Source organism: Petaurus breviceps, unplaced genomic scaffold, assembly GCF_028583685.1.
Source record: "Petaurus breviceps papuanus isolate PSGF00001 unplaced genomic scaffold, PetGlider_PUasm1.0 125, whole genome shotgun sequence".
Taxonomy (NCBI): Eukaryota; Metazoa; Chordata; class Mammalia; order Diprotodontia; family Petauridae; genus Petaurus; species Petaurus breviceps.
Window position 1 is genome coordinate 5,440,760 of NW_027185653.1, and position 27,837 is coordinate 5,468,596.

The following is a 27,837-nucleotide window of genomic DNA, read 5'->3' on the forward strand; positions in this document are numbered from 1 at the left end:
TGATCAGAGATGAATAGAAAATTTGACTTTCAAACATAAGACTCAAGAGAAGCATAAAAAAGATGCAAGAGAAATAATAAGGGGCTCAATAAGATTAAACTATTTACATTTCTCTATGGGAAGATATTATATGTAACTTCTAAGAACATTATCATTATTCAGGCAGTTGGGAGGATTCCACATAGATGGGGGCATGGGAGTGAGTTGATTATGTTGAGATGTCATTTAAAAAATGTATGGGTGAGAAAGAGGAATGTCGTGGGAGGGAAGGTAAAAGGAGGGAAATTAGTTCACATAAAAAATTTTATTTCACATAAAAGGCATGCTTTTTATAATATATATATTATATATACATATATATTATATATAATATATATTACGTGTAATATATATTATATATATACATAAAAGAAGATATAAAATGGATAATTTTGATTGTATGAAATAAGACTTTTGCATACAAAAATCGAATGCATCCAAAATTAGAAGGAAAACAAAAAACTGGGAGAAAAAAATTTTGAGCAATTTCTCTCATAATGTCCTCATTTCTCAAATATATAGGGAACTGAGCCATATATATTTAAAAAATGTGAGTCATTCCTTAACTGATAAATGGTTAAAGGATATGAACAGTTTTCAGAAGAAGAAATCAAAGTTATCAATATTCACACCCAAAAAATATTCCAAATCACTATTGAATAGAGAAATGCAAATTCAGATAACTCTGAGATACCACTTCACACCTATCAGATTGGCTAACATGACAGAAAATGAAAATGACAAATGTTATAGGGGATGTGGAAAAACTGGAACTCTAATGTATTTTTGGTAGAGTTGTGTACTAGTCCAAGCATTCTGGAGAACAAATTGGAATATAACCCAAAGGGCTATAAAATCATGCATAAGTCTTACCCAGTAGTACTACTACTAGGACTTTATTCCATAGAAATCAAAGAAAAAGGAAAGGGGCCTATTTGTACAAAAATATTTATAGCAGCTCTTTCCGTGTTGGCAAAAAAACTGGAAATTGAGGGGAAACTCATCAATTGAGGAATGACTGAACAAGTTGAGGTATATTATTGTGATAAAATACTATTGTGCTATAAGAAATGATGAGCAGGATGGTTTAAAAAAAAGAAACTGGAGGAGATTTATGTGAACAGAGCCAAAGTGAAATGAGAAGAACCAGGAAAATATTGTACACAGCAATAACATTATGGTAAGAATGATCATCTATGAAAGACTTAGCTACTCTGATCAAGACAATGATCCAAGACAATTCCAAAGGACCCATGATGAGAAATACTATCCACCTCCAAAAAGAGAACTAAAATGCAGGTTAAAGCATTCTTCTTTTGCTTTATTTTTCTTGGGTTTTTTGTCTGTTCTGTGTTTTCTTTTGTAGTACTGCTAATATGGAAATATGTTTTGCATTACTTTACATGTATAATTTATATTAAATTGCTTGCCTTCTCAAGGAAGAGAGAGGGGCAAGAGGGAGGGAGAGAATTTAGAACTTAGAATTTTTTTCAATTTATGTTGAAAAAATTTTCATGTAATTGGGAAATATTTAGCAAAAGTAAAATATATTTTAAAAATAAAACCCCAGGGGCGGCCAGGTAGCACCCCAGGTGCAGCCAGGTAGCACAGCGAGTAAGAGCACCAGCTCCAGTGTTGAGAAGACCTGGAGATCGAATCCCGGGCTCAGACACTTAGCACCCACCCAGAAACACCTGGCCGTGTAACCTTGAGCAAGTTACTTAACCCCGATTGCTTTAAAAAAAAAAAATAAAACCCTCTTTGATTGTAGGTATAGTTCAACCATATCATACCATCAGGTTGTGGAGTTATTTTAAAATCTCAGCCAATGTCAATATTAATTAAACCAAGCTATTGTCAATTTTCTGAAGACCAACGAAATCATTTAGCAAGGCAAATTTATCCTGTTATAGTTATTGAGGAAACAATATAAAATAGGAAAAAAAAGCCCACCAACATCAACCAAATACAAAATTCAAAAACATACCTGGAATCTCTCTCTTCCTTTAAAAAGCTAGCAATTACATTTCCCTGATTACATGGGGTTAAGAATGGGCATGTGGCTCAGTGTGAGCATTCTTTTTTACTTCTGTGATTAAAAAAACTTTCCTAGAAATTAACCCTTAATAAGAGCCTTGGGTACTGACCCTTCCATATGATTTCATCCACCTACTCAATTGTCCTTTTCCGTATTAGTTTTAAGTATGTGTGTGTAAGTGTAATATTTGTATATGCATTTTTCTTCTGAAAATTTCCTGAATCTTAAGAGATTTATAATAAACAACATTCGTTTTTCAGGGATAATGGATTATACATTCTAATTTTTGGAATGTTTCCCAAATATAATCGGAAATTATCACCCTGTGACTGAAATAAGATATTCTCCTAGTTTTCACAGTGCATTGCATTACTAGAGGCAAGCTGTCTGTCAGCTACAGCTTTTATTCATATTTTTAGAAGGAAACTCCAGGGAGTATGCAAACATGCTGATGGCATAGTTTCTCAGAAACATTTCACTGGGTCAAAATCGTCTGGTCTCAGGTTTTGCTACTGTGAACACACGGCTTGCTAAACTCTGCAGTTTCATTGCATATCAGAAGGAACTAGACTGCATCCTTTTCCTGTCTCTTCCCCTGGAGGACCTTTTTGCTTTTAATTGAAATTGTTGTTAAAGGAAGATAAACTTTACCCTATACTAACCAGTTATTTTTCCCTTTTCTATAAAAAGACTAAGTTTCTTGTATAATGTATCTTTAAATTGGCCATGCACTTCAGCTTTGCTGTTCAGTCGTTTCAGTCATGCCTGCCCTTCATGACCCCATTTGGAGTTTGCTGGGCAGACACTGGCATGGTTTGCCATTCCCTTCTTCAGCTCGTTTTACAGATGAGAAAACTGAGGCGAACAGGGTTCAGTGACTTGCCTAGGATCACATAGCTAGTGTCTGAGGCCATATTTAACTCAGGAAGATGAGTCTTCCTGACTCTTGGCCTGACAGTCTATCCACTGAGCCATCTAACTGCCCCATACTTAAGTTACAAGCCTCGTAAGTGAAGCTAAGTGTGCACTCCTCCATAACCAGTCCCAGCTGCTCAGGGCATTCCTTGTCCTGTTCATGATCATTGTACGTTTCACCAATTCTTTAGGCTGTTGCCTCTTCCCACCCCCATCTCCTTCCTATTTCTAATTTGAGAATGATACATTGTAATTCGCCTTAAATTTCTTATTAATTTTCTTAAATGGAAAATTGGTATTCTCCCTTTGACTTTATTGATAGGATAGATATTCTGCCCCAATATTTTTTCACTATGTTTATATGATGTTGGTTGAATCTTAAGAAGCTTTAGGGAGATAAAGATGAAAATATTTGAGATACACAGTTATATTGAAACCAACTTTAAAAATTAATTTTGGTAGTGCTGCATTCATTTTTTTCAGACTGCATAAGATTAAGAAAAATATGATTGTGAGCCAATAAGTTTTTCTTTTCATATTGAACCCAAATTACAGTTGAAGATTTGTATTACTCTTAGTATGAACTATTATCTTCACTATTTTCACATACAGAAAGACAAAGGAAATGTGAGGTATTAAAGAGTGTCATCACAGTCAGGAAGTTTTGGTTTTCAAAACCTTGCCTTTGAAATTCTCTGGCTATGTGATCCTGGATAAGTCATATAACCTGTTCTCAGTATTCCCAGTCAACTCCCCAGAATTATAAATTGTAGAACACTTACAAATTTTCATGGGCACAAAGGAGCTTCTTCACTGGAGTACCTAAAAACCATTGAAATCACACATCTGTATCCCTGCCTTGTCTCTCCACCTCCTGCAAAGAAAGAAAGGTACACAGCTCTTGTCGATCATGAATATTTAATAGAACAGTGCCTTGCTTGGATTTTAGTTGCTAATTACTCATACCATACTTATAGTAACTTGAGTGTACCCTAAGGTTTTGTCCTTCTTCTCAACTTTTTTACCCTCTTTTTCCTGCCAATGTCACCAGGATTTATGAGTTCATTCATCATCCCTAAACAGATAAAAAATCTAGATGTTTAGTCCAAACCTCCAGAACTCAGTCCTTCATCACCAAGTTCTGCCAGACATAGACCTAAATGTCCCATCCTTATCTCAGATTCCAAATGTTTGAAATAAATGCCTTCTCCCCCCCCATTTATGTGCCCATGCTAAAAACCTTTCTATTTGTTTTAGTACTCAAATTTACAACCTCAGTCATGCCCAATTCTTCACTCTCCCTCACTCAATCCAGTCAATGACCAAGTATCATCAGTTCTACCTCCAGTACATCTCTCTCATCCCTTTCTCTTTTTCACACAGGCACCACCCAAGTTTAACCCTCATCACCTCTACCTACCAGCAGTAGTCTTATAAATGGTCTCAGTTTCTCTAATCTCTCCCTTTTCCTATTCTACACATAAATTGTCAAAATAACTTACCTCAAGCACGGGTGAGACAGTCATTCCTGTGCTCAAGAATGTGTAGTAGCACCTGATAAAATGCCTCTTTGATAAAATGCAAATTCCTCAACCAAACATTTAAAATCCCTCACAGTCTGGCTTCAATCTGTATTTCCAGACTAATTTTCTGTTACTGCCCTTCAAATACTCTATGCTGTAGCCTATGACTCTGGAGGAAAAAGTGAGGCTAATGACTTTGTACAACCTTGCCTCACTTAAACCCAATTGACTTGCAAGCCCTGATGTTATGGGCCTCTTTGAGAATGAAGGACAAATCACAATCTCTGTTCTAGCCATACTGGTTTACCTATGAACTTGGCATTCCATTTCACCATCCTGCTGTGTCTTTAATGGTTTCTCTTACCTGTTTCTCTTAGAATTCTTAGCTTCAAGTCGTGACATGTGGAAAGCATTTTCTGATACTCCAACTTATTAGTACTATCTCCTTCCTCAAATTATCTTGGTTTTACTTTTTTTTTGTAATTTTATCCCCCAATAAAATGTAAGCTCTTTGAGGACATGCTTGTTGAAATCAATAAAATTGAGTTGAACCATTTGTTTTTATATATAAATAAGATTTTATTACAATATTTGGTTTACTAATTATTTCTATTATTAACATTGCATCTTAGCTGCACTTAGTTTCTAGTAAGAGAACTTAGTATTATTATTAGTTTAGATTTATATAAATACTGCAAAGTCCAACACTTGATAGCTTGGGTAAGTAATTTCATTTCTCTTAGCTTTAATTTCTTCATCTGTAAAAAAAGAATAATAATAGCAGCTACCTCACGGAGTTATTGTTGAGGACAAATTATGATTGGATGTATAAAATGCTTTGCAAGCTTTAGAGTACTATAAAAATTTGAGCTGTAATTTTTAATAAAAAATTAATTAGCATTTGCTAAAATTAGAAAACCATGAGTTTTTCAAGTAGTGGACAATCATATATTAGATTTATAGCACTTAAAATCTCAAGGTGTTTTCATTTCTATGAACCCATTTTTTTCTTCATAATATATAAGGAAGAGATGATTATATTCTGCCAAGAAAACCTAAAATTCTAAAGTGCACAGCAGAGAACAAAAGAAAATGCACAAGGAAGCAAAGATGGACAATTCTTAACATAATGAGTATTATTTATCATGTAGGCTTTCTTGAAAGGAAAATTTCTTGTTATTTTGAATCCTCTAATATTCTGCTATACACAGGACATACTTTTATTTCTTTCTAACTTTGTGTTTAAGTTCCAATATTTAAGTTTATGATATGCATTTGTTTCTTTTTTTTTATTCTCTATTTGTGTTCTGGCATTTGAGTCTAAAATAAAATTTTTGGGGAAAAAAGAAAACAAAGTTCTAATTTGATCAGGTGTTGGCCTTCTTTGTTCCAGATAGTCAACGTCTACAGTTAGATTTACAGAAAATGGAACTCCTGGAAAGTAAAATGACTGAGGAACAAACTTCTCTAAAAACTAAAATTCAGCAAATGACAAAAGATCTGGAGACATACAGTGATTTGCCAGCTTTGAAATCATCAGGTGAAGAAAAGAAAAAGGTAATATGGCAACATGGTTTTCTGTAATCAGAATCTTCTTTCTTATTTAGTCATCAGTGTTCCCCTTCTGGGTCTTCTAATATATAGTACAGGTATGTTGCTATCCATTCTTTTCTTACAGTTATGGATTTAGAGCTGTAAAAGACCTTGAGGAAGCATGTAATCTAACACCTTCATTTTGCTGATGAGAAAACAATCTTACAAAGTTGTCACGAAGCTGAAATTATATAATATATACACAATATGTGTCATTTATTGTTAGACTAAGGTCCAGAGAGGGGAGAGCTATGAGTAGTAAAGTAACAGAATTTGAATCCAGGTACTTTGAGTCCTAAGATAGTATTCTTTCCTCTCTCTAGGCTCTCTCAGTTCATAATACATTAATAGAAAGGTTATTTGATTTTTAAAAATTATTTGCTTATGTAGTATAGTTTAGAAGTCATGCTAAATGTCAAAATTAATATAAAAATTAGAAGAGAAACAGTATGTAAAATGTTTCCATTGTATTTGATGAAATTATGACAATTTCAGGTAAACATATTTAGATATAATAAAAAATACTTTCAGAAGAGAAAAATGACTTTTCAGAATTAAATAATATGTTATAAATAGATGTTTTTGAGAAAGAATTTTTACTTAGGTAGAATTTTTCCAGAAATAAATGAAATTATTTAGGCCAACTAGAAATATGCACCAACACTTTTCAGTCTTTTAAAAATATTACTTTGGGTTCAAATTGCCATAGATGAGTAGGTTGGGTTTTTTAAGAGGCACTAGTAAACCCTGGAGAAATTTTAAAAGCATTAGTAGATAAAACTTTAAAATATAAAATAGCTTTTGAAAATTATCTGACACAGTAAGGAATTAGTTTGGATAAGAAAAAGCAAAGCTGTAATACAGTTACTTTTTCCTATATGTAGCTTATCATCCTAACTAACACACACACACACATGCCAAACTCTTTCCTCCCTCTCTCTCTCTCTCTTTATCTCTCTCTCTCATAGACCTCTAGGACCTAGAGGGGAAGAATTGTGTCTTATACTTGCTTTAGATTTCATCCTCTCTGCTCTGAGATTAGAACTAGTAAAATAAAAACACTGAATAAATACTTGCACAATAATAACAAAAAGAGAGAGATGCTTTCTTCTTGTGGGATCCTGGGCAAGTCATTTGGTGTTTTTTATCCTTGGTTTCTTCATCTGTACGATGAGGATAATGACAATACCCGTCTCATAGAGTTGTCAGTCAGTTAACAAGAATTTATTAAAAGCTTACTGTGTGTGTACCAGTCACTATAATAAGTGGTGGGCCCCTGCCCTCAAGGATATACATATACATGCACACACACACGTATATATGTGTATATGTATATATGTATGGATATATGGATATATACACATATATAAATATATATGTATTTCCATTCCCTTCAAATATTCTCATACTGAGAAAAGTTTCATAAGTTAAAATTACTGTTTTTCTATGTAGGTGTGTAAATAGTTCAACTTTGATAAGTTCTTTATGATTTCTTTTCCCCATTTACCTTCTCAAGCATCTCTTGCTTCTTGTATTAATGGCAAATTTTCTATTCAACTCTGTTTTTTTCATCGTGAATTCTTCAAAGTCCTCTATTCCATTGAATGACCATATTTTCCCCTGAAACATGATATTCAGTTTTGATGGGTAGGTAATTTTTGGTTTTAATCCCAGCTCCTTTGCCCTCCAGAATATCATATTCCAAGCCCTTCAATCCCTCGGTGTAGAAGCTGCCAGATCCTGTGTTATCCTGATTGTGTTTCCACAATATTCAAATTGTTTCTTCCTGGCACCTTGTAATATTTTCTCCTTGATCTGGAAACTCTGGAACCTGGCTATAATATTCCTAGGAGTTTTCTTTTTGGGATCTTTTTCAGGAGGTGATCAGTGGATTCTTTCAACCTCTCTTTTGCCCTCTGGTTCTAAAACATTAGGGCCATTTTCCTTGAGAATTTCTTGGAGGATGGTTTCTAGGTTCTTTTTTTGATCATGGCTTTCAGGTAGTCCAATAATTTTTAAATTGTATCTCCTGGATCTATTTTCCAGGTCAGTGGTTTTTCCAATGAGATATTTCACATTGCCTTCTATTCTTTCATTTGTTTGGATCTGTTTAATAGTATCTTGATTTCTAATAAAGTCACTTAGTTTCCATTTGCTCCAACCTAATTCTGAAGGAATGATTCTCTTCAGTGAGCTTTTGAGATTCTTTTTCCATCTAGAAAATTCAGCTTTTTAAGGCATTCTTCTCCTCATTGGCTTTTTGAGCCTCTTTTGCAATTTGAGTTAGTCTATTTTTTAAGGTGTTATTTTCTTCAGTCAGGTTGTTGACTCTCATTTCATAATTTTCTTACATCATTCTCATTTCTCTTCCCAATTTTTCCTCCACTTCTCTTATTTGGTTTTCAAAATCCTTATTAAGCTCCTCTGTGGCCTGTAACCAGCTCATATTTTTTCTTGGAAGCTTTTGGCGCAGGAGTTCTGACTTCACTGTCTTCCTCCCGTTCCATGCTTTGATCCTTTTTGTCCCCAAAATAGGAGTGTAAAGTTGGGTTGCTCTGTTTGCTTTGCTTCCTTTGCTTGCTCATATTGCCACTCCTTTTGAGGTTTTTGCCACAGTAGAACTCCACTCCCAGAGAGGGGAGCTTTGTACCAAATCTCTGGGGTTTTCACAGCTGCTGGAGCTATTAGTTGGGTGCCCTATCTGAAGCCTCCATATGCTCTGGCAAACTAGTCCTGTACCCCAGGACCTCCACCCTAGACAGCAATTCAGATCCAAGCAGGTTAAAGTAAGAGCAGTTACCTCTCAGACTGGTCACTTGGTCCCCCTACCATCTGCAGGCCCCGAGCTCTGAAGCAGCCACGTGGTGGCAGCTGCACAACTGCAGCACCTTGGCTACTTCTTCCTTCAGCAGGTAAAGGCCGGACCGCGCTCCCAAACTCCTGGTTCACAAAGTCCACACTGCACTGACCTCTCACTTTGTCCTTAGCATCTATGGATTCATAACTCTGGAAACCACCACAGCTGCTGGTGATCTTAAGTCCCTTTAGCCGGTGGCTGCTGGTGGCTGCCCAGAGGCTAAAATCTCCAGCTCCAGGGTTGTGCTGGCCCCTTCCTGCCGGCCCACCGGACTGACTTCTATGAGAAGTTAGCTTCTCTCTGTCATTTTGTGGGTTCTGTAGCTCCAACGTTTGTTTAGAGTAATTTTTTACATGAATTGGAGGAGGTCGGAACAGGAGCCACTCAGAAGTCCTGTTTCTATTCAAGGATATGGGATTTCAAAGAAGGAGAAGGTCCTGAGCGATGTGAACAAAGGAGAGTTTGGAAGTGATGGTGAGGAGCAAGAAATAGTACAATTTCCCATACAGAACCATTGTGTTGGGGGTGTACATCCAGTGTTAGATAGGTTCTCTTGCAATACAATGCCCTCTAGGGGAATCCATGTCTCAGCAAGAGCAAGTAGGTGAGAGGAAGAGGTCAGGAATGAAAGAAATTTCGTTCATTATGGAGTGGGATATAAATGACTTAGATCTGGAGCAAATGGGAGTGAGAGAATGGAAGTAGGGATAGGGATAGCTTTCAAGCAGTATAGGTATAAAGGAAATAATAGGTAGTGGGAATTTGCTCACCATAGATATAGTAGTGGGTGGCAGATTAGTCCTAATGATCATAGCTGAAAATATTGTTGGCAATCAAGGATCAGGGCACTGGGCCTTAGTCACCTCACCTGCTGCTTTGGGCAGGGTATACAGTGATACAACCAGGTCCCCAAAAGGCACCATGTGCTAGGCAGGGCCTAGGGTGTTTGGATTACTTATGGATTTTGGAGAGTGATACAGCTGTGATTAAGATTACTACACTGTCATATTCCTTATAGTGATTACTTAAATGTTGATGGATTGTCTGTATTATATCTTGAATAATATATTCAATATTGTGTTTTCTCCTAGAAACTTCACATAGAAAGAACAGCATTGTCAAAACGCAGAAACACATATAAGAAAGTAATGGAGAAGCTAAATTCAGAGTATGAGACATTAAAGACTCAGTTGCAAGAGAATGAGACTCATTCTCAGGTAAGAAGAAAAAAAAATTTGGAATTTAATTTTTAATTGAGCAGGAGGAGTTGGAAAGCTAATATATATCACTTTATCTATTTCCAGATAGACTATGCTGATTCTTCCTCAATCGAGAATCTAGGCCCCAAAACAATACCTTTCCTATAACCTTAAAAGAAAAGCCTTCTATTCTATATTTCTTTCATGTTTAATATATATTGTTGTATATCTTAGTAATCTGTGTATATGTCTTCTCCTTTTGCTAGACTGTAACCTTTGTGAGAATAGGAATGGTATTTTACCTAAATTTTGTGTTTATCCTAACATTTGATACGAATTAGTATCTTAGTAATTCAGTTCTCACATCCAGACTTCCTATAAATCTCATTCACAATTCCCTGTCACCATGATAGCAATAGGTTTTGGAGAAATGATCATCCTTTAAAGTCAACCAATTTAGTCTTCTTAAGAGTTTCTGTTTGGGGTGGCTAAGTGACACAGTGAATAGATCACCAGCCCTGAAGTCAGGAGGACCTGAGTTCAAATGTGACCTCAGACACTTAACATTTATTAGCCATGTGACCTTGGGCAAGTCACTTAACCCCAATTGCCCTCCAAAAAGAAAAAAAAAAGACTTTCTGTTTATCACACAGTTTCATTGCTTTAAAATTTTGTGCTGGTTTTCTGTTGCCTTTGTATCATATAAAAACGTCTTCTTATTTAGGGCTTTAAATCTGCCTGTTTTCTTCACAAATCTTCAATAAGAATTTTCCCTTCCAACTAAACTAGTTTCTTCACTGTCACCTTCACAAGTACTGAACTTTCTGTGTTTGCATTTTTTTTTCCTTTTAGTGCAACTATTTGTTTTTTATCCTCTTCACTTTAAGTTCCATAGTCATATACTCCCTTTTCCATTCTCCATGTATTGAGAAGGAAAGAGAAATAAAACCCGTGTAAAACAAATTTCCACAGTAGCCATGTTTTGTTTTGTTTTGTTTTTTAAAGCAGAGCAAGAAAAAATTAGAAGAAAATGTGCTTCAGTATGTGCTCTGAGACGATCTTTCCTCCATCTTAGAGGTGGAAAGCATATTTTATCATGAGTTTTTTGGTTTTGTGGTGGATTATTGATTAGAGTTATTAAGTCTTTCACAGTTGATGATTTTTTACAATATTGCTCTTACTGTGTAAATTGTTCTTCTGATTCTTCTCATTTCACTTTGTATCAGTTAATATAGGTTTTTCTGAAACCATCACCTTCATCATTTCTTACATTACAGTACAGTGCATTACACTCATATACCATAACTTGTTCAACCATTACATTTACGATTTTGTTGAAAGCTTTTTCTGCATCTGTTAAGATAACTTTGATTTTTGTTGGCTTTGTTGTCAATATGGTCGGTTGTGCTTATAGTTTTCCAAATATTGAACCATCCTTATATTTCTGATATAAGTCTAGCTTGCTCAAAGCATATGATTTTTTTGCTGTATTGCTATAATTGCCTTGCTAATATTTTACTTAAAATTTTAACGTTAGCATTCATTAAGGGAATTGGCATATTGTTTTCTTTCTCTGTTTTTGTTCTCTCTGCTTTATTATCAAGACTATGTGTCATAGAAGGAATTTGGCAAGACTCATTCTTTATCTATTTTTTCACATACCTTATGGAGTATTTGAATTAATTATTTTTTAAATATTTGGTAGAATTCACTTTAAAATTCTTCTGGTCCTAGAGGTTATTTTTTTTTCCTTAGGAAGTCTATTTATGACTTATTCAATTTATTTTTCTAAGGGCTGTTCAAGTATTCTACTTCCTATTTTGTTCATTTGGGTAATTTATATTTTTGAAAATATCCATCCATTTAATGTAGATTGCCAGTTTTATTAATATATAATTGAGTAGAATAGCTCCAAATAATCGCTTTTACTTCATCTTCATTTGTTGCGAATTCACCTTTATCATTTTTGATGCAGTAATTTGATTTTCTTTTTTAAATCAGATCAACTAATGTTTATCTATCCTATTTTGGTTTTCTTTCCTTTCAAAATTCAGCTTAGTTGAATGTTTTGTCTTCTTTTTAATCTTTAGTTTTGTTTTTCTATCTTTTTATTTTCAGGATGTCTAGTTTAATGTTTATTTAAGGGTTTTTAATTTGTTGATTTGTCTCATTTTTTTAGTGCATGACCAATTTATTGATCTACTCTTTCTCTCTTTTTATTTATGTAAGTATTTAGAGAAATAAATTTTTCCCTAAGTACTGATTTGGCTACATCCCACAAATTTTGGTATGTTGTTTCATTTTCATGATTATTTCTATTGATTTGTTCCACCCTACATATTCTTTAGAGTTAAGTTATTTAGTTTCCAATTAGTTTTTAATATATGCTTCAAAGGCCCTTTACTGAATGTAATTTTTATTGCATTATGGTCTATAAAAGATGCACTTAATACTTCTGCTTTTCTGCATTTGTTTTTGAGATTTTTTTAATACCTTAATACATGATCAGTTTTTGTGAAGGTGCTGAGAAATAAATATATTCCATTTCCCATTCAGTATTCTTCAGAGGTCTATCATATCTAAATATTCTAAAATTATATTCATTTCCTTAACTTCCTTCTTGAAGAGTAATAAATTGAGGTTCCTTTTACCATTATAATTTTACTATCTATTTCCTCCTGTAACTTATTTAATTTTTCCCCAAAGAATCTAGATTAGGGATGGGGAACCTGTGACTTTGAGGCTACATGTGCCCATCTGAATCCTTAAATATGACCTTTTATTTCTTCTGTAAAATTTGCATTTGGTCAAAAGGCCACACTTAGGGGTGGGTGGCCAGGTGGCGCAGTGAGTAAGAGCGGCAGCCCTGGAGTCGGGAGACCCGGGATCAGTTCCAGCCTCAAATACTTGGCACCCACACAAAATAACTGGCTGTGTAACCTTGGGCAAGTTACTTAACTCGAATTGCTTAAAAAAAAAAGGCCACACATAAGGATTTAGAAGGCTACAGGTTCCCTATCCCTGATCTTCATGTTGTATGTTTGCAGTATTAATTTGTTGTATGTGTTTTCAGTATTCATTGTCTATGGTAACTTTTAGCAAAATATAGTTTATCTGTTTATCTCTTTTAATTAGGTCATTTTTTGCTCTTACTTTGTCTAAGATCATGATTTCCTCCCTCTCTTTTTCACTTCAATTCAAGCACAATAGATTCTGCTACAGACCCTTATTGTAACTCTACAGGTATCATTCTGTTTCAAGTATGTTTCTTCCAAACAAAATATTGCTGGATTCTGGTTCCTATCCTAACCATTTTGTGCATGAGATAATCTCATTCTTATTCATAGTTATAGTTGCTAATTATGTATTTTCTTCTACCCTGTTCTCCTCCACTTCTACTCTCTTTTTAACCCTGACTCTCTTTAAAAGTCAGTTTTGCTTGGGGCGGCCAGGTGGCTCAGCAAGTAAGAGCACCAGCTCCAGTGTCGGGATGACCTGGGGATCGAATCCTGGGCTCAGATACTTAGCACCACACCCAGAAATAACTGGCGGTGTAACCTTGAGCAAGTTACTTAACCCCGATTGCTTAAAAAAAAAAGTCAGTTTTGCTTCTGACTACTGCCTTCCTTAATCTATCCTCACTCTTCCCCTCCCCTCACTTTCTCTTAACCCCTTCCCCCTTCTACTTTCTTATTGAATAAGATGAGTTTCTATATTCAGTTTTGTGTTTATGTTCATTCTTCCCTCCTCCTTGTACCAGTTCAGATAAGTGAGATTCAAGTGTTGCCCTCTTGCCCCCTACTCCCTCCATTGTATAAATTCTTCCTTGAATTCCCCATTTATATGAAATGATTTTTCCCATTCTTCCTCTTCCTTCCTCCTTCTTCTTATTGAGATCATCCTAACATAGTAAACTCATATCAAATTCTTCTGTCTAATTAGACTTCTGCTAAGACAAGTCTAATCTTGTTTAGTCCATTATCATTTCTCATTTTTGTTATTTTTGTTCAGTCGTTTCAGTCATGTCCAACTCCTTGTGGCCCCATTTGGAGTTTTCTTGACAAAGGTACTGGAGTAGTTTTCCTTTTCTTTCTCCTGCTCATTTTACAGATGAGGAACTGAGGTAAACAGATTAAGTGACTTGCACCCAGATCACACAACTAGTAAGTGTCTTGAACTCAGGAAGATGAATCTTCTTGTCTCCAAACCTAGCACACTATCCACTGTGCTATCTATGTGCCCTTGATTTCTCACTGTTTACCTTTTTATTCTTTTCTTAAATCTTTTGTTTTAAATTTTTTATTTAGCTCAGTTCTTTTCATCAGCAATGTTTAGAAGTCTTCTATTTCATTAAATATCATTTTTCCCCTTGTAAGATTATACTCAGTTTTTCTAGGTGAGTTATTTTTGGTTGTAGTTGTAAGTACTCTGCCTTCCAGAGGATCATTCCCAGCCCACCCTTTCTTCATTTTGGAGTTACTAACTTTTGGGTGATCCTGACTGTGGCTCCATGGCACTTAAATCCTTTCTACCTACTTGCAATATTTTCTCCTTGACCAAGGAGCTCTGAATTTGGGTGACAACATTCCTGGGAGTTTTCATGTTGAGATTTCTTTCAAGGAAGTGACCATTGGATTCTTTCAATATCTATTCTGTCCTCTGGTTTTAAGACATCTGGTCAGTTTTGTTTGTTTCTTCACGGGTTTTGGGTACTTAATGATTTTTAAAAATGATTTCTTTGTGATCTATTCCAGTTCAGTTGTTTTCCCTATGAGATGGTTCACATTTTCTTTTACTTTTTCAGTCTTGTGACTTTGTTTTAGTATTTCTTGATGTTTCATGAAGTCATTAGCTTCCATTTGTCCAATTCACATTTTTGAGACATTATCTTCTTAGTAAGATTTTGAATCTCTTTTACCAACTGTTAATTATCTGTCCATGTCTTTCTTCCAAAGCTCTCATTTGCATTTTTTAGCTTCCTCTGTAATTCTTCTAGAAATTCTTATATGTGGCCTCAGACACTTAACACTTACTAGCTGTGTGACCTTGGACTGTCATGGACACCGAGATGTAACAGGACAGCTAGGCCAATTATAATTTGATAGGAGTGTTTATTAACCGGCTGGGACTGCCTCTCAGACCTAAAGACAGCAGCGAGCTTCCTATTAGACATTATTTTATAGACAATGTGATTGATGGCAACAGAATATGTTTCTAAGGGGTACAATGTCTCCATTGAGGCAAAGCTTTCTCAGTATTATTCCCATTGAAGCAAAGCCTTAGTATTATTTCTACTGAAGCGAAACAGACCTGAATCCGTGGGAATCTGTGGCATGTTTTAGCAACACAGGTGAAACATTTCTTTACTATTGAAGCCTATTAGGTGGTTTCCAAGGAACCCAGTAGGGGTCCCCTCTAACAGGTTTAAGGGGGCTCTAGTATATAATTTCTGGTGGGCACTTCAGGACAAGTCACTTAACCCCAATTGCCCTGCCTCCCTGCCCCTCCAAAAAGCAAAAAAAAAAAAAAAAACCCAAAAAACAAAAAAAAGCAAGAAATTCTTATATGGTTTATATCTAATCTGAATTTTACTTAGAATCTTAGCTTGTAGAAGTTTTCAAGTTAAAGTCTCCTGTGTTTAAACCTTGAGCTTCCCTCTTCCCACAGTAGCTCTTTTATGTTTGGGTTCTTTTTTTGTTTGCCCTTTCTTCCAACTTACTTCTTGACTTTAACTTGTTTTAGCCTTAGACTTTGTGCACTTCTGGGAGGTTGTAAAGCTAAGCATGAACAACTTTCCAGAGGACTGCTGCTGTGAACAGCTTTAAGGTTCTGATTACATAGTATAGTGAACTCTATTTATTCAGCAGTAAATTAAAGCAAAATATTCACAGAAACCAAAGTACAGCATTCACAGTGTTATAACAAATTATCACCAAAGTGGCCGCATAGTTTTAAACACAAGATATAATTTTGTAAGTCCTTAACTCACTCATCCTTAAGAAGAAGGCCTTCTTAAGGGTGTAGTGGACATCTGAGAAACAGGACAGCAAAGCCAATTAGAATTTGATAGGAGTGTTTATTAACCAGCTGGTGACTGCCTCCCAAAGGGAAAGACAGTGCCGAGCTTTCTGTTAGACATAATTTTATAAACAATGTGATTGCTAGCAACAGAATATGTTTCTAAGGAGTGCAATGTCTTTAGAATTGTTTCTATTGAAGCAAAGAATTCTCAGTATTATTATTATTGAAACAAAGCCTTAGTATTATTTCTACCGAAGCAAAGCGAAGTCATAGTCCCTTAGCAAAGCCTTGGATATAAACATAAACAGACCTGAGTCCGTGGGAATCTGTGGCATGTTTTTAGCAACACAGGTGAAACATTTCTTTACTATTGGAGCCTATTAGGTGGTTTCCAAGGAACCTAGTATGGGTCCCCACTAGCAGGTTTAAGGGGGCTCTAGTATATAATTTCTGGTGGGCACTTCAAGGGACACAAAGTACAAAGGTCAAAGTTCTCCACCTCTAGGTCACAGTAAACCATAATCTACTCAGTCAGCATTAAGTACCCAAGAAGAGGTCTTTTCATCTTGACTCGAGGCTGGTTCTCAGATTCCATGGTTCCTCTTCCATGGTCCCAGCTCCTACCTGAATCTACCCAGCTGTCACCTGGATTCAAAGGTAGGCAGGTCTCAGCTCCTCGTCCAGTTCCTCATCCAGTTCCATATTGAAGCTCACAGTGTGCAGTCCAATTTCTGTTTCTGGGAAGACAAAGCTTAAACGAGCCAAAACAACATTCATGGACATTGCTGACACCATCATCAGTTCACTGCCTGTGAAATCAACACAAACCCACAAATAAGGTCTGAGAACTCAAGACAAATGTCAGTATAGTCCCAGGACCTCTGAAATCCTCTTTCAGGGCTTCTAGTACAAAGTATCACAAACAAAAATCAACACAAACAGAACAGACAAACAGAGTGCCTGGCTACCACAAAGTTCTCCTTCTCAATTCTGCCACCACAAGTGTTCTCTTCTCAATTCTGCTCTTTCCCAGCTAGGGCTTCTCCTTATATATGGTTATTAGCTCCTCCCTGTTCTGTCCCTTCCCGTTGCATCAGCATCCTCCCACTGTGGGGTTCACAAGTTCTGTTTCTTGACAAAGACTTGATACAGTCATGGGCAAGGCTTAAAAGAAACTCGAACTGAAACAAGGTGCTAAATAATTAAATAGCTGAAACAAGGCACTAAGTATTTCTGTGCTTTCCATTACAGAGGTATATGTAATCTGAGCTTCTGTCCTTTTATCTCCTTCTGCTACTTTCACCAGCTCACTCTGAGGGTTTATGAGTTCCTTGCTTTCAAAGTGGTATAATTCAGGGAGGGTTCTATTCATTGTCTTCCTGGTCTAAGCTCTGCAAGTTGGGTGTTTTGACTTCTGTATAGTTGAGTTTCAATAGATTGTTTTGGGACTTAGCCATTGGGAGGTTCTGCAGGTTCAGACTAACTGAACCACTGGCTCTACCTCGATCTTGGTCTCCTGCCTTTATTATTCTACTCTCGGCTTATGTACTGGGCTAAAGGTTAGAACCAAGCTTCTACTCCGTTCTTGCATTCAGTCACACAGCTAGGTTTTTGAAAATTGTTCCTTGGTCATTACTCAGGTAGGCTCTAAGCTTGCTCATGACCATTCCTGTCCACCATGTATATGTGATCTAGCACTGGTAATGGGTAACAAGCTGCCAGATGGCACCTGTTACTGTACCCTGTGCTAGTTCAGAGGTCCCCTGGGATCTCATTCTGCTTCATTGCTTCCTGCCCTGGTGCTCTAAGTTTCTTTTTAATCCATGCATGGCGCACAGGAGTTCTTTCCAACCCAGCAGCAGCTGCGTCTGCCCTGTTACACTGTGCGCTTTGCCAGCCCTGACCCCAATTTCCCTAGACCTTTCTTACTATCTTCCTAAACTGCCCTAGGCTGGAGAAATACTCCCTGTTATTTTTAATGGCTTTCCTGATAAGAATTTGGTCTAGTGTGATTTTTAGGTTGTTGTAGAAGAGGTATACTAGGCAAAAATACTTCTCTCACTTCACCATCTTGACTACCACATAACGTCTAAGTTTGCTCTGCTGTTCTTCCTGCCCAGCATAACATTTGTCCCTTTCCTTTTCGCCAGTTTAAATTTTAAAATTTCTGAAGTCTTGTGTATTGAACTTCATTTTCCAGCAGTTTTTTTTTTCTGTTTTGCAATCTCACGACACTTAAATATTCAATTAACAATGTAACTACAGTTAACAATATAATACTCAAGTAGACAATTCATAGACTATTAGAATTGTAAGTAGCTTGGGAAATATAGTCTAAACTATAGCTGAACTCTATAGTGTCCTCAAGAAGTAGTCATAAAGTTTTCACTCGAAGGTGCAGAGTAGTGATGAACCCACTGTCTACGGAGGCTACCCATTTTACTTCTGGATAAACTGTAATTGTAGCAAAGTTTTTCCCTTCCATATTGCCCAAATTTGTATGTACACATGTACAAATATTTGCAAATACATACAAAGTTATTTACTAGTCAGTTCACAAAGATTTGTTAAGCAACATAGGAGATACAAAGGAAGGCAAAAAAATAATCTCTGTTCTTAAGGAGCTCACAGGGACAGCTAGGTGGAGCAGTGAATAGAGCACTGGCCCTGGAGTCAGGAGGACCTGAGTTCAAATGTGACCTCAGACGCTTGACACACTCAATAGCTGTGTGACCTTGGGCATGTCACTTAATCCCAATTGCCTTCCATTCCTCCTCAAAAAAAAGGAGCTCACAGTCTAACATGGGAAACAATAGGCAAATAACCATACGAACAAGCTGTATATGGAATAAATTTGAAAGAATCAACAGAGGAAAGGTGCTAGAATTAAGACGGATTAGGAAAAGCTGCTGCTGAAACATGCGATTTTAGTTGGGACTTGAAGGAAGCCAGCAGTCAGAGATGAGAAAGAACGTTCCAAGCATAGAGGATAGCCAGTGAAAATGTGTAGGGCAGGAAGATGTAGGGACTTATTTGATGAATAGCAAGGAATCCAGTGTCACTGGATCAATGAATATCAGGGGATGAAGAGGGGGAAGTATAAGAAGACCGGAAAATTGGGAAGGAGCAGTTTATGAAGGACTTTGAATGCCAAACAAAAGTTTTTGTATCTGATCATTTTGATTTGATATATCAAATTTGATAAATTTGAGTTGGTAATGCCACTAGCATTTACTGAGTATAGGAATGAAATGGTCAGACCTTGATTTAAATAAACCTGTTTAACAGCTGAGTAGAGTATGGTCTGGAGAGACTTGACAAAGATATCAGCAGGCTATTGCAGGGACCCAGGCATGAGATGACGCGGACTTGCATCACGATTGTACGTTATCAGTGATGTATGTCATCACTGATGTACATCAGTGTTGTACGTGAGAGAGGTTACAAAGATAAAATTGATAGGACTTAGCAATAGATCAGATAGGGGGAAAGAGGCTGAGGAAAAGGAAGGAGTCAAGAATGACAGCTAGGTTGTGAGCCTAGTGTGTGGTGGAGGATAGTGATGTACTCAACAATAACAGGGAAGTTTGGAAGGTGGGAGGTTTTGAGGGGAAAGAGTTTTGTTTTGCACATGATTAACTTAAGATATCTATGAGACATTCAGTTTGAGATGTCATATAGATAGTAGAATCTGTGAGACTGATCACATGATAGGTTAGGGCTAAATAAGTAGATTGGAGAATCATTAGCATGAAGATAATAATTGTATCCATGGAAGCCAATGAGATAACCAAGTTAAATGGTATAGAGGAAAAAGAGCAGAAGCCCATGGTTAGTAGGTATGACTTAGATGAAGATCTGGCAAAGGAGACAGAGAAGAAGCAGATAGGACAGAGGAATGTCATGAAAACCTTGATAGAAAAAGGTATCCATCAGAGGGAAGAGGGTGACCATCATTGTCAAAGGCTGCAGAAAGGTCAAGAAGAAAAGGACAAATGAAACAGACTAAAATCTCCGGCTGTTTCTCAGAGCCACAGAGTCTAGAAGAGGGATGAATAAGCCTTCCCACCCCTTCCCAGTTCAGCTAATTCGTGACTGCCCATACTGTAGATGGACAGGACCTTCAGCACCTTTACCACCTTGGACACTGTTGTAGAGAACAAGACAATATTAATCTGGTAGTTTTAAAGACATAACCTGTTCTTGCAGCCAGTTGAAAGAATCTGTCCCCATCCATGGAACAGGAATAAAGGAAATACTCTCCTATGAGCAGGTCCTCACAGTAATTCTTAATACCTTAAGACTTACAGTCTTCATTTCAAGTTACTCTCAGGATTTGAAGACACTGTCTACACATAGGAAACTGAAATTGAAATTTGAAGAATTTTGTGGCACAGTCAAGTTGTGTATATAGTCAAATAATAATGGTAGTCTGAAAGTGGATTTTTCATTTAATTAGGTTTATAGCAATTGTCCATCACAATTTCTTGAGACCTTCTGGATACAATTAAATATATAATGAAATAATGGTGAAATTCTCAGTTAACTTTCATGTCTTAAAAGAGACTATACCATGATTTAGATGTTATTTCAAAAGTTTTTTACTCATCTGCACAATTCAAATTTATCAGTCAATTCTTCTCTTTGTACCTATACTGTGTAAAATATAAAAGTAGCAAACTAATCCTTGGATGCAAGCACCTAGCATTTTCCTGAGAACTTCTAGAAAATAAACTGGAAAAATTACTCTAACTTAAGTCTTCTGTGAATTTTCTTAATTCCAAATTTAGCATACTTTATAAATAGTTAAAACTTCTTCCACAATAACAGTATGACTTTAACCTTCACTATTTATACATTGCTATAAATTTTAAATTGAAGTGAAATAATATCTTAAAGAAATTAACTGACACAAAAACTTAAATGTAGCTGTGTTGAACTATAGAACAGTATAGATCACATAGCACTTCAGATGTTTACTGCATTATAGGAAAACTACTCTGCTGTACGAAAAAAATAAAAAAGTCCTAGTACTTGAATTTATAAAGGATTGTTGTAAAAAATTATTGCCAGAAAATGTGGACTGTTTCCTTAAGTTCCTTTTTAGTTTCAAGGACCCCATCTGGGGCACAAAGTGTAGAAGATTAGTATTGTTAGCCCATGGTAGATTGTATCAACAGTATTCACAATGCCTATAGTAACTATAAATGTGCTGATGTGGTTATTAATCACAAAATGTAACCAGCTCTTTACATGGGGCACATAGCTAGAACATTTATTCATATACCAGAAAACTGAGTCCCCAAACCAGAAAGTCAAAGCCATCACAGTAGCTACAGAGTTGGCACATGTAGTTAATGCAGTAAACATCCAAATTCTCAAACCTTCAAAAGAGAACAGGCTACCTCAGGCAAAGGTCCTCCTCTCCTCACTCAGGGTAACTGCTCAGCCTCCACATAGTTTTCTCCAGCAGTTCTGGCCCCTACAGTTCCCGTCCCGGCAGTCCTTAGCAGAAATTCTGGCTGGTTCAAAAAAAAAAAAAGGAGTTCACGCCTCTGCTGCTTCCAGTCACCACACTGGCTCCAGCTCCTTCCTCCCCACCCCTTCCTGCTGTCAGTAAGTTCAAGGGGCATGGAAGATCTTCATATCCCATTACCATTACATAGACACAGTTCACATGATTCACCAGCTCGGATCTGTTTGAAAGGGGCAAATAGGACATATAATAAATACATTGAGAGTGAATTTTCACTTTAAAAAGTTTTAACTTCTGAGTAGAACAATCGGTGCTAATCATAGATTGCTTACATAATCAGACCTTTTTAAATCGCCATCTCATTTTTCTTTTCAGATATACATGACTATTATTTTGAAACATTTTTCCTTTTGAAAATTAAGTACTCATATACTATTAATTTTATATATTATAATTATTATAACTAATAAACTTAATACTAGCACATGTTATCATAATAAAGAGTGGAAAACAAATTGCATGAATGTAATAGGTTATTACTGTATCAGAGGAAATGAGGAATGTGAAGAATTGAGAAGTGTGGGAAGACCTGTATTAAAACATGCAGCGTGAAGTCAGAGTCAGGAAAACTGTATAATGACTATAATAGCGCAAATAGAAGAAAACAAAACTGAAAATTATATAAATTTTAATAACCAAGGTTGGTTGCAAAGAAAAAGTAAATTAAATGTATTTCTCTCCCTTCTTTATAGAAGAGGGAAAACTCCCTATATATATATATATATGTATGTATGTATGTATGTTTGTCACACACACACACACACACACACACACATAGACTGTAAGTACAATTGATATGTTGGTTGGTTGTGCCGAACTCGTTTGATGTGTTCTTTTTTTATCCTTTGTTACATCGTTTGGCTTACCATTTTGTGGAGGGGAGAGATATTGTTGAAAATGAAGGTGTTCTCAGAGTGTGGTGGTGCATGTCTATAAGCCCTACTACCAGAGAGGCTACAGCCAGAAGCTGAGGTTATAGGGAAGGGGAGGCTGGGGAGGTAGGGGTTGCCTAAGGACGAACACTTTTTTTTTTTTAAGCAATCGGGGTTAAGTAACTTGCTCAAGGTTACACGGTCAGTTATTTCTGGGTGTGGTCCTGAGTGTCTGAGCCCGGGATTCGATCTCCAGGTTGTCCCAACTCTGGAGCCGGTGCTCTTACTCACTGAGCCACCTGGCTGCCCCTAAAAATCATCTTAGTCTTTTTTTTTTTTAAAGCAATTGGGGTTAAGTAACTTGCTCAAGGTTACATGGCCAGGTGTTTCTGGGTGGGTGCTAAGTGTCTGAGCCCGGATTTGATCCCCAGATTGTCCCGACACTGGAGCCGGTGCTCTTACTCGCTGTGCTACCTGGCCGCCCCAGGACGAACACTTTCAGACAGTGAGATAGGGAGACCCAGGTGTTTTTTTTTTTTAAGGAAATGAAGTTGATATAAAAACAAAATATATATACTGAATGTAATTTAAATATTAAGCACTTTTATACCATGCTCTGCTTAGAATATATCTATATATGTATGTGTGTATATATGCATATATACACATATATCATATATCTAATGAAGGAAAAGCCTCATTCATTGAATAGATTTTTTTAATACCAGTTTAATACTATACCAGTCAAATTGTCTTCTGAGGAAGCAGCCATCAATATAATATCCACATTAGCTTCCTGTTGATGCTGAAATAGTTGAAACAATGCCAGCATTTCACCAGCCTCTTATAATCTTCTCTGTGCAGCTCTGTTCTTATCACAGCTTCTGGCTTCAGTCAGGAAACTCAGCTCTGGAAATAAGGAAGTTTTTCCTATATAGCTGAACCCTTTGACAGTATTAGAATATATAGTATTGTCTGTGGTGTTAGACTTCACAAATTCTAAAGGAGATATCCAACATCTGATAAAATTAAGAATTAAAGAGCTAGCAATGTGCTCTAGAAATCAGATCTAACCAAATAACCTTGGGCTTCTTTACTTTCTGAGATTTTGGAGAAGGCATGGATGAAATGATCTCTAAAATCCCTTTTACTTCTGAGTCATGATCTAAGTCTAGCCTTCTTGATTTTATAAGCAAAGAAACTGAGACCCAGAGACATGAAGTACCTTACCTCAAAGTCACAGTTATTTAGTATCCAAAGTGGGACTAGAACGAAGATCCCTTAGTTTTTATCTAGTGTTCTTGCACTAAAAATTGCTCATCATTTATTCTATATATACATATATATGTATATGTGTATGTATACATATATATGTATATGTGTGTATATATACACATATATAGTGTGTTCATATTGCTTTTTGTTTTAGAAGTGAGAGATATAAGATCATTAGGATCTGTCAGTTTACATATTCATTGTTAGAAATGCCCTTTGTTTTGAAAAAAATGGAATAAAAATTGTTTTAGAGACCAATTGCATATTTGTAAATTTATTTTCTGTTTTTTATTCTTTTCTAAATTTCTTTTGTTTTACACTGGCCTTATCATCAAAATTGCATGCCAGGACTTGATCAGACTTAAAGTTGAGATTTTTTTCCTTATCCTCATAAAGGGTGTAGAGTTGTTGAGTTTAGGAATTTTCTAAACATTTTTCTTTTTGTTTTCAGCTTACAAATTTGGAGAGGAAATGGCAACACCATGAGCAAAATAACTTTGTGATGAAAGAATGTATCCTTTAAAAAGCTACCACTAAACTCTCCCAGGTGATTTTCTTGGAGTTTCTATCACAGAACTCTAGTGAAACCATACTAGATACTGCAGTATATTGGTACTTCAGAATCAGAACCTTGTGATGTCAAGTCCTCTAGACACAGCTGCCATCACCTCCTCCATTATTTCTGGCAAGGAACAAGGCAGGCATGGAGGGGGAAGGGCCAAGGGAGATAGTTTTAGGACAGGCTAAAAAAAGCACCAACCAAGTCTGAACCTTAAAGTCATCTCTACTCATAACTGGAATTAGGCAAGATTGGCATCAACACAGGGCACAACACCTGGGCAGGGTAGGGAGAGGACTTGGGAACACTTCCAGATGTGTGTATTTTCAGTGCCAGAAAACATAAATCATAGTGTTAGGCAGCTATAGCTGCAGGTGAGGTATATGATCTCTTGCGGCCCTAGGCTCTATGTCAGTGCTTTTTAAGCTGTTCTACAAGGAATCCTGAAACAATTTATTTTCAGTTAACCTTGTGTTGTTTGATAATATACGTTAATGACTAATTTTAGAGAATTTTTCTATAAAGATTCTACCAAAGTTTTGTTTAAGCTGAAGAATTCTACCAAGGGGGGGGGCAGCTAGGTGGCACAGTGAATAGAGCACCAGTCCTGGAGTCAGGAGGACCTGAGTTCAAATTCGGCCTCCGACACCTAGCACTCACTAGCTGTGTGACCTTGGGCAAGTCACTTAACCTCGGTTTCCCTCCAAAAAGCCAAAAAAAACTCCCAAATTCGACCAAGGAAGGGCTTGAGAATCACTGCTATATGAAAGCAGGTCATATGCCACCTAAAAGGTTACTGAAGCTCTGCTGAAAAGTGGTAGTAGGAAAAAAAATATTCAATAGCTCCACCCCCAACAATACTGCTTATTTAAAAAACATCATCAGGGGCGGCCAGGTAGCACAGCTAGTAAGAGCACCGGCTCCAGTGTTGAGATAGACCTGGAGATCGAATCCCGGGCTCAGACACTTAGCACCCACCCAGAAACACCTGGCCGTGTAACCTTGAGCAAGTTACTTAACCCCAATTGCTTAGGGGCGGCCAGGTGGCTCAGTGAGTAAGAGCACCGGCTCCAGTGTCGGGATGACCTGGATCAAATCCGGGCTCAGATACTCAGCACCACACCCAGAAATAATTGGCCGTGTAACCTTGAGCAAGTTACTTAACCCTGATTGCTTAAAAAAAAAAAATCATCAGTATCAGAAACAACTAAAGTTAGAACATAAAGGGACTACAAAGTATTGCTTGAAAGCATCAGGAGTTGTATTATTATCAAAAAGGTGAAACTTGTCAATATGGGGGGGAAATGGCACTGAAATCCAATAATCTCTTAATGAGAGGAACCCTTTTTTGATTGTGGTTAGTGTATGCTGAATATATTTTGCTTTGTTCCATAAGCTAATTTATTAAAATAGCACAATTTTTTAATATAATTTCTGAATTTTTGTAGTAGCGTTGTGATTTGAATAGGTGGAAACAGCCATAGTTAGATTAAAATTTTACCAGCGATTTTCTTTTTCGCCCTTAACTACATTAATCAGTCATTGCAACCAAGAGTCAGGAGAGTGATTATCGACCAGTTATGAAGAATGTGACTAAACAGATTGCCGAGTACAATAAAACCATTGTGGACGCTCTCCACAGCACCAGCCGAACCTGAATCCAAATGCACCCTAAACCCTGCACTGTGGAGTTTGGAACAGGTTCATCTATAGAAAAGACACCAAAAAGGGAAGAGAACACAGCCTGCCTTTGTATAGCTACAAGCTACTGCTGATGAGTGGCTTGTTTACATGGGTCCTTGAAAGCATCACCCTATTCTTGAAAGCCGCAAGAGAGGACTTTTTAAAATGCATGGATTAGTTATCAAGATGGTTTTCCCTATTTTATATTCAGATATGTCTGTAACATGATAACATAGTACAGTAAATAGTTGTGATTTTGAACCAGCCCTCTCCTATTTATCAACTATTGTAATTAATTTCAGTACTGTTTTTCCATCCAGGTTTTCAATAAGAAGTGAAAATGTTTATCAATTACATATTAAATATACCAATAAAAGCAGTATTTTATAGTTTTGTCTTTCTAAAGAAGAGATTAAAAATTGAATCTTCGTAAATAAAGGAGAATTGAAATTTATCACAATCCTTTAGTCATCCTCTCTAATCTGGTGTTTGAAAATATGTTTATGCATATACCTGTTTGTTGTAGAATTGCTTCTTTGTACAGAATAATATCTAAGAATATGAGGGTAAGTCCAGGTCAGAAAACTGAGGGTTGATTACAAAGGCAAGACTGGGAGTTACAGAAACAAAGATGAAGTGAAAGCAGGGCTTGACATAGTTTCAAACCCCTTATCACATTTACTCATTCCTCTAGCAAATTCCTTTCACTCTTCCCCACCCCCACCATTAATTCATCCTTTCTCCCAGGACTGGAATTTAAAAATTTTAAAGTAGGATTGTTATAGAGCATGCTAGGTATACGTTTATGTGCCTTTTGGAAAATTTAAGAACCAATATGGGTTTTATTATAACCCAGATATTTTCATTATTAAATATAGATAGAAATCAGAGAAATGACTTCTAACAAGCTTAACCCTTCCTTATAAAAAGCCCCTTGTTCACAGTGGACAAATAGCACTTTCATTGGTTAAATAGTTTAGACCATTATCTTGATTTTATTTCTTATATATTTGCTGGGAAGAAAGCTTAGTAGGAATTATGATTGTGGGCTTTTCTACTCTTTGCCCTTCTTCGTTTCTTAGGGAAGCCAAATGCATTTGCCATTTTCCTTCACTTTTTTCCTCTTTAAGATATATATTTTTTTCATATCTTCCTTTTCCAACCAAGGTCCAAATTAGCAATGATTTTTAATATGAATTCTAGGGACTGTGGTTGGTAAACAGAGCTCATCACTGTAGAACCTCACCAAAGTCCTATGCCTTAAACAAAAGTGGACCAATCTACCTAGAAAATAAGTAGTACAGAGATTTACTTCTCTGTTGATTAAAATGATTGTATCATTCCAGATGAAAAGCACAGCAGAGAACCAATAATGAAATGCTATTCTCAGAAAATAATGTTTATTAAATTATTCTTCAGAAAAATTCCAACTTTCCTTATAATTATTTAATATATGATGTCTAGGGATCACAACTGAATAGGTTTTCTTTAAGTGAAAAACCTGTTATCAGAGGGAAATTCTCACTGCCTCTTCCTTCCTCTCAGAGTGTTTCAGCAAGTCCAACAAAGATACACTATTTGCTGTGATGGAGTTGGAGAGTAATATCCACACAAGGCAGATTGTTCATCCGTCAGACCTATTGCTCATTGAGTCCCACTAATGTTAGTGTTAATGAGTGACACTAACTAGTAATGGAAAGAAGCTGGAGAATGGATGAACAAGCTAA

At 36.5% G+C, this 27,837-nt stretch overlaps 1 protein-coding gene across 2 annotated transcripts in view; it reads left to right on the plus strand.

Annotated features, from left to right (window-relative positions):
* IFT74 (intraflagellar transport 74) overlaps window positions 1-26,570 on the plus strand; it is a 155,777-nt gene extending 129,207 nt beyond the window's left edge. For both annotated transcript variants that reach the window (XM_069090424.1, XM_069090415.1), the window contains 4 exons: window positions 5,909-6,072; window positions 10,057-10,182; window positions 24,320-24,380; window positions 25,967-26,570. In XM_069090424.1, coding sequence (XP_068946525.1) covers window positions 5,909-6,072; window positions 10,057-10,182; window positions 24,320-24,380; window positions 25,967-26,085 — 470 coding nt within the window. In that variant the 3' untranslated portion in view covers window positions 26,086-26,570. The remainder of the gene's footprint in view (window positions 1-5,908; window positions 6,073-10,056; window positions 10,183-24,319; window positions 24,381-25,966) is intronic.
* Window positions 26,571-27,837: the final 1,267 nt, after the last annotated feature.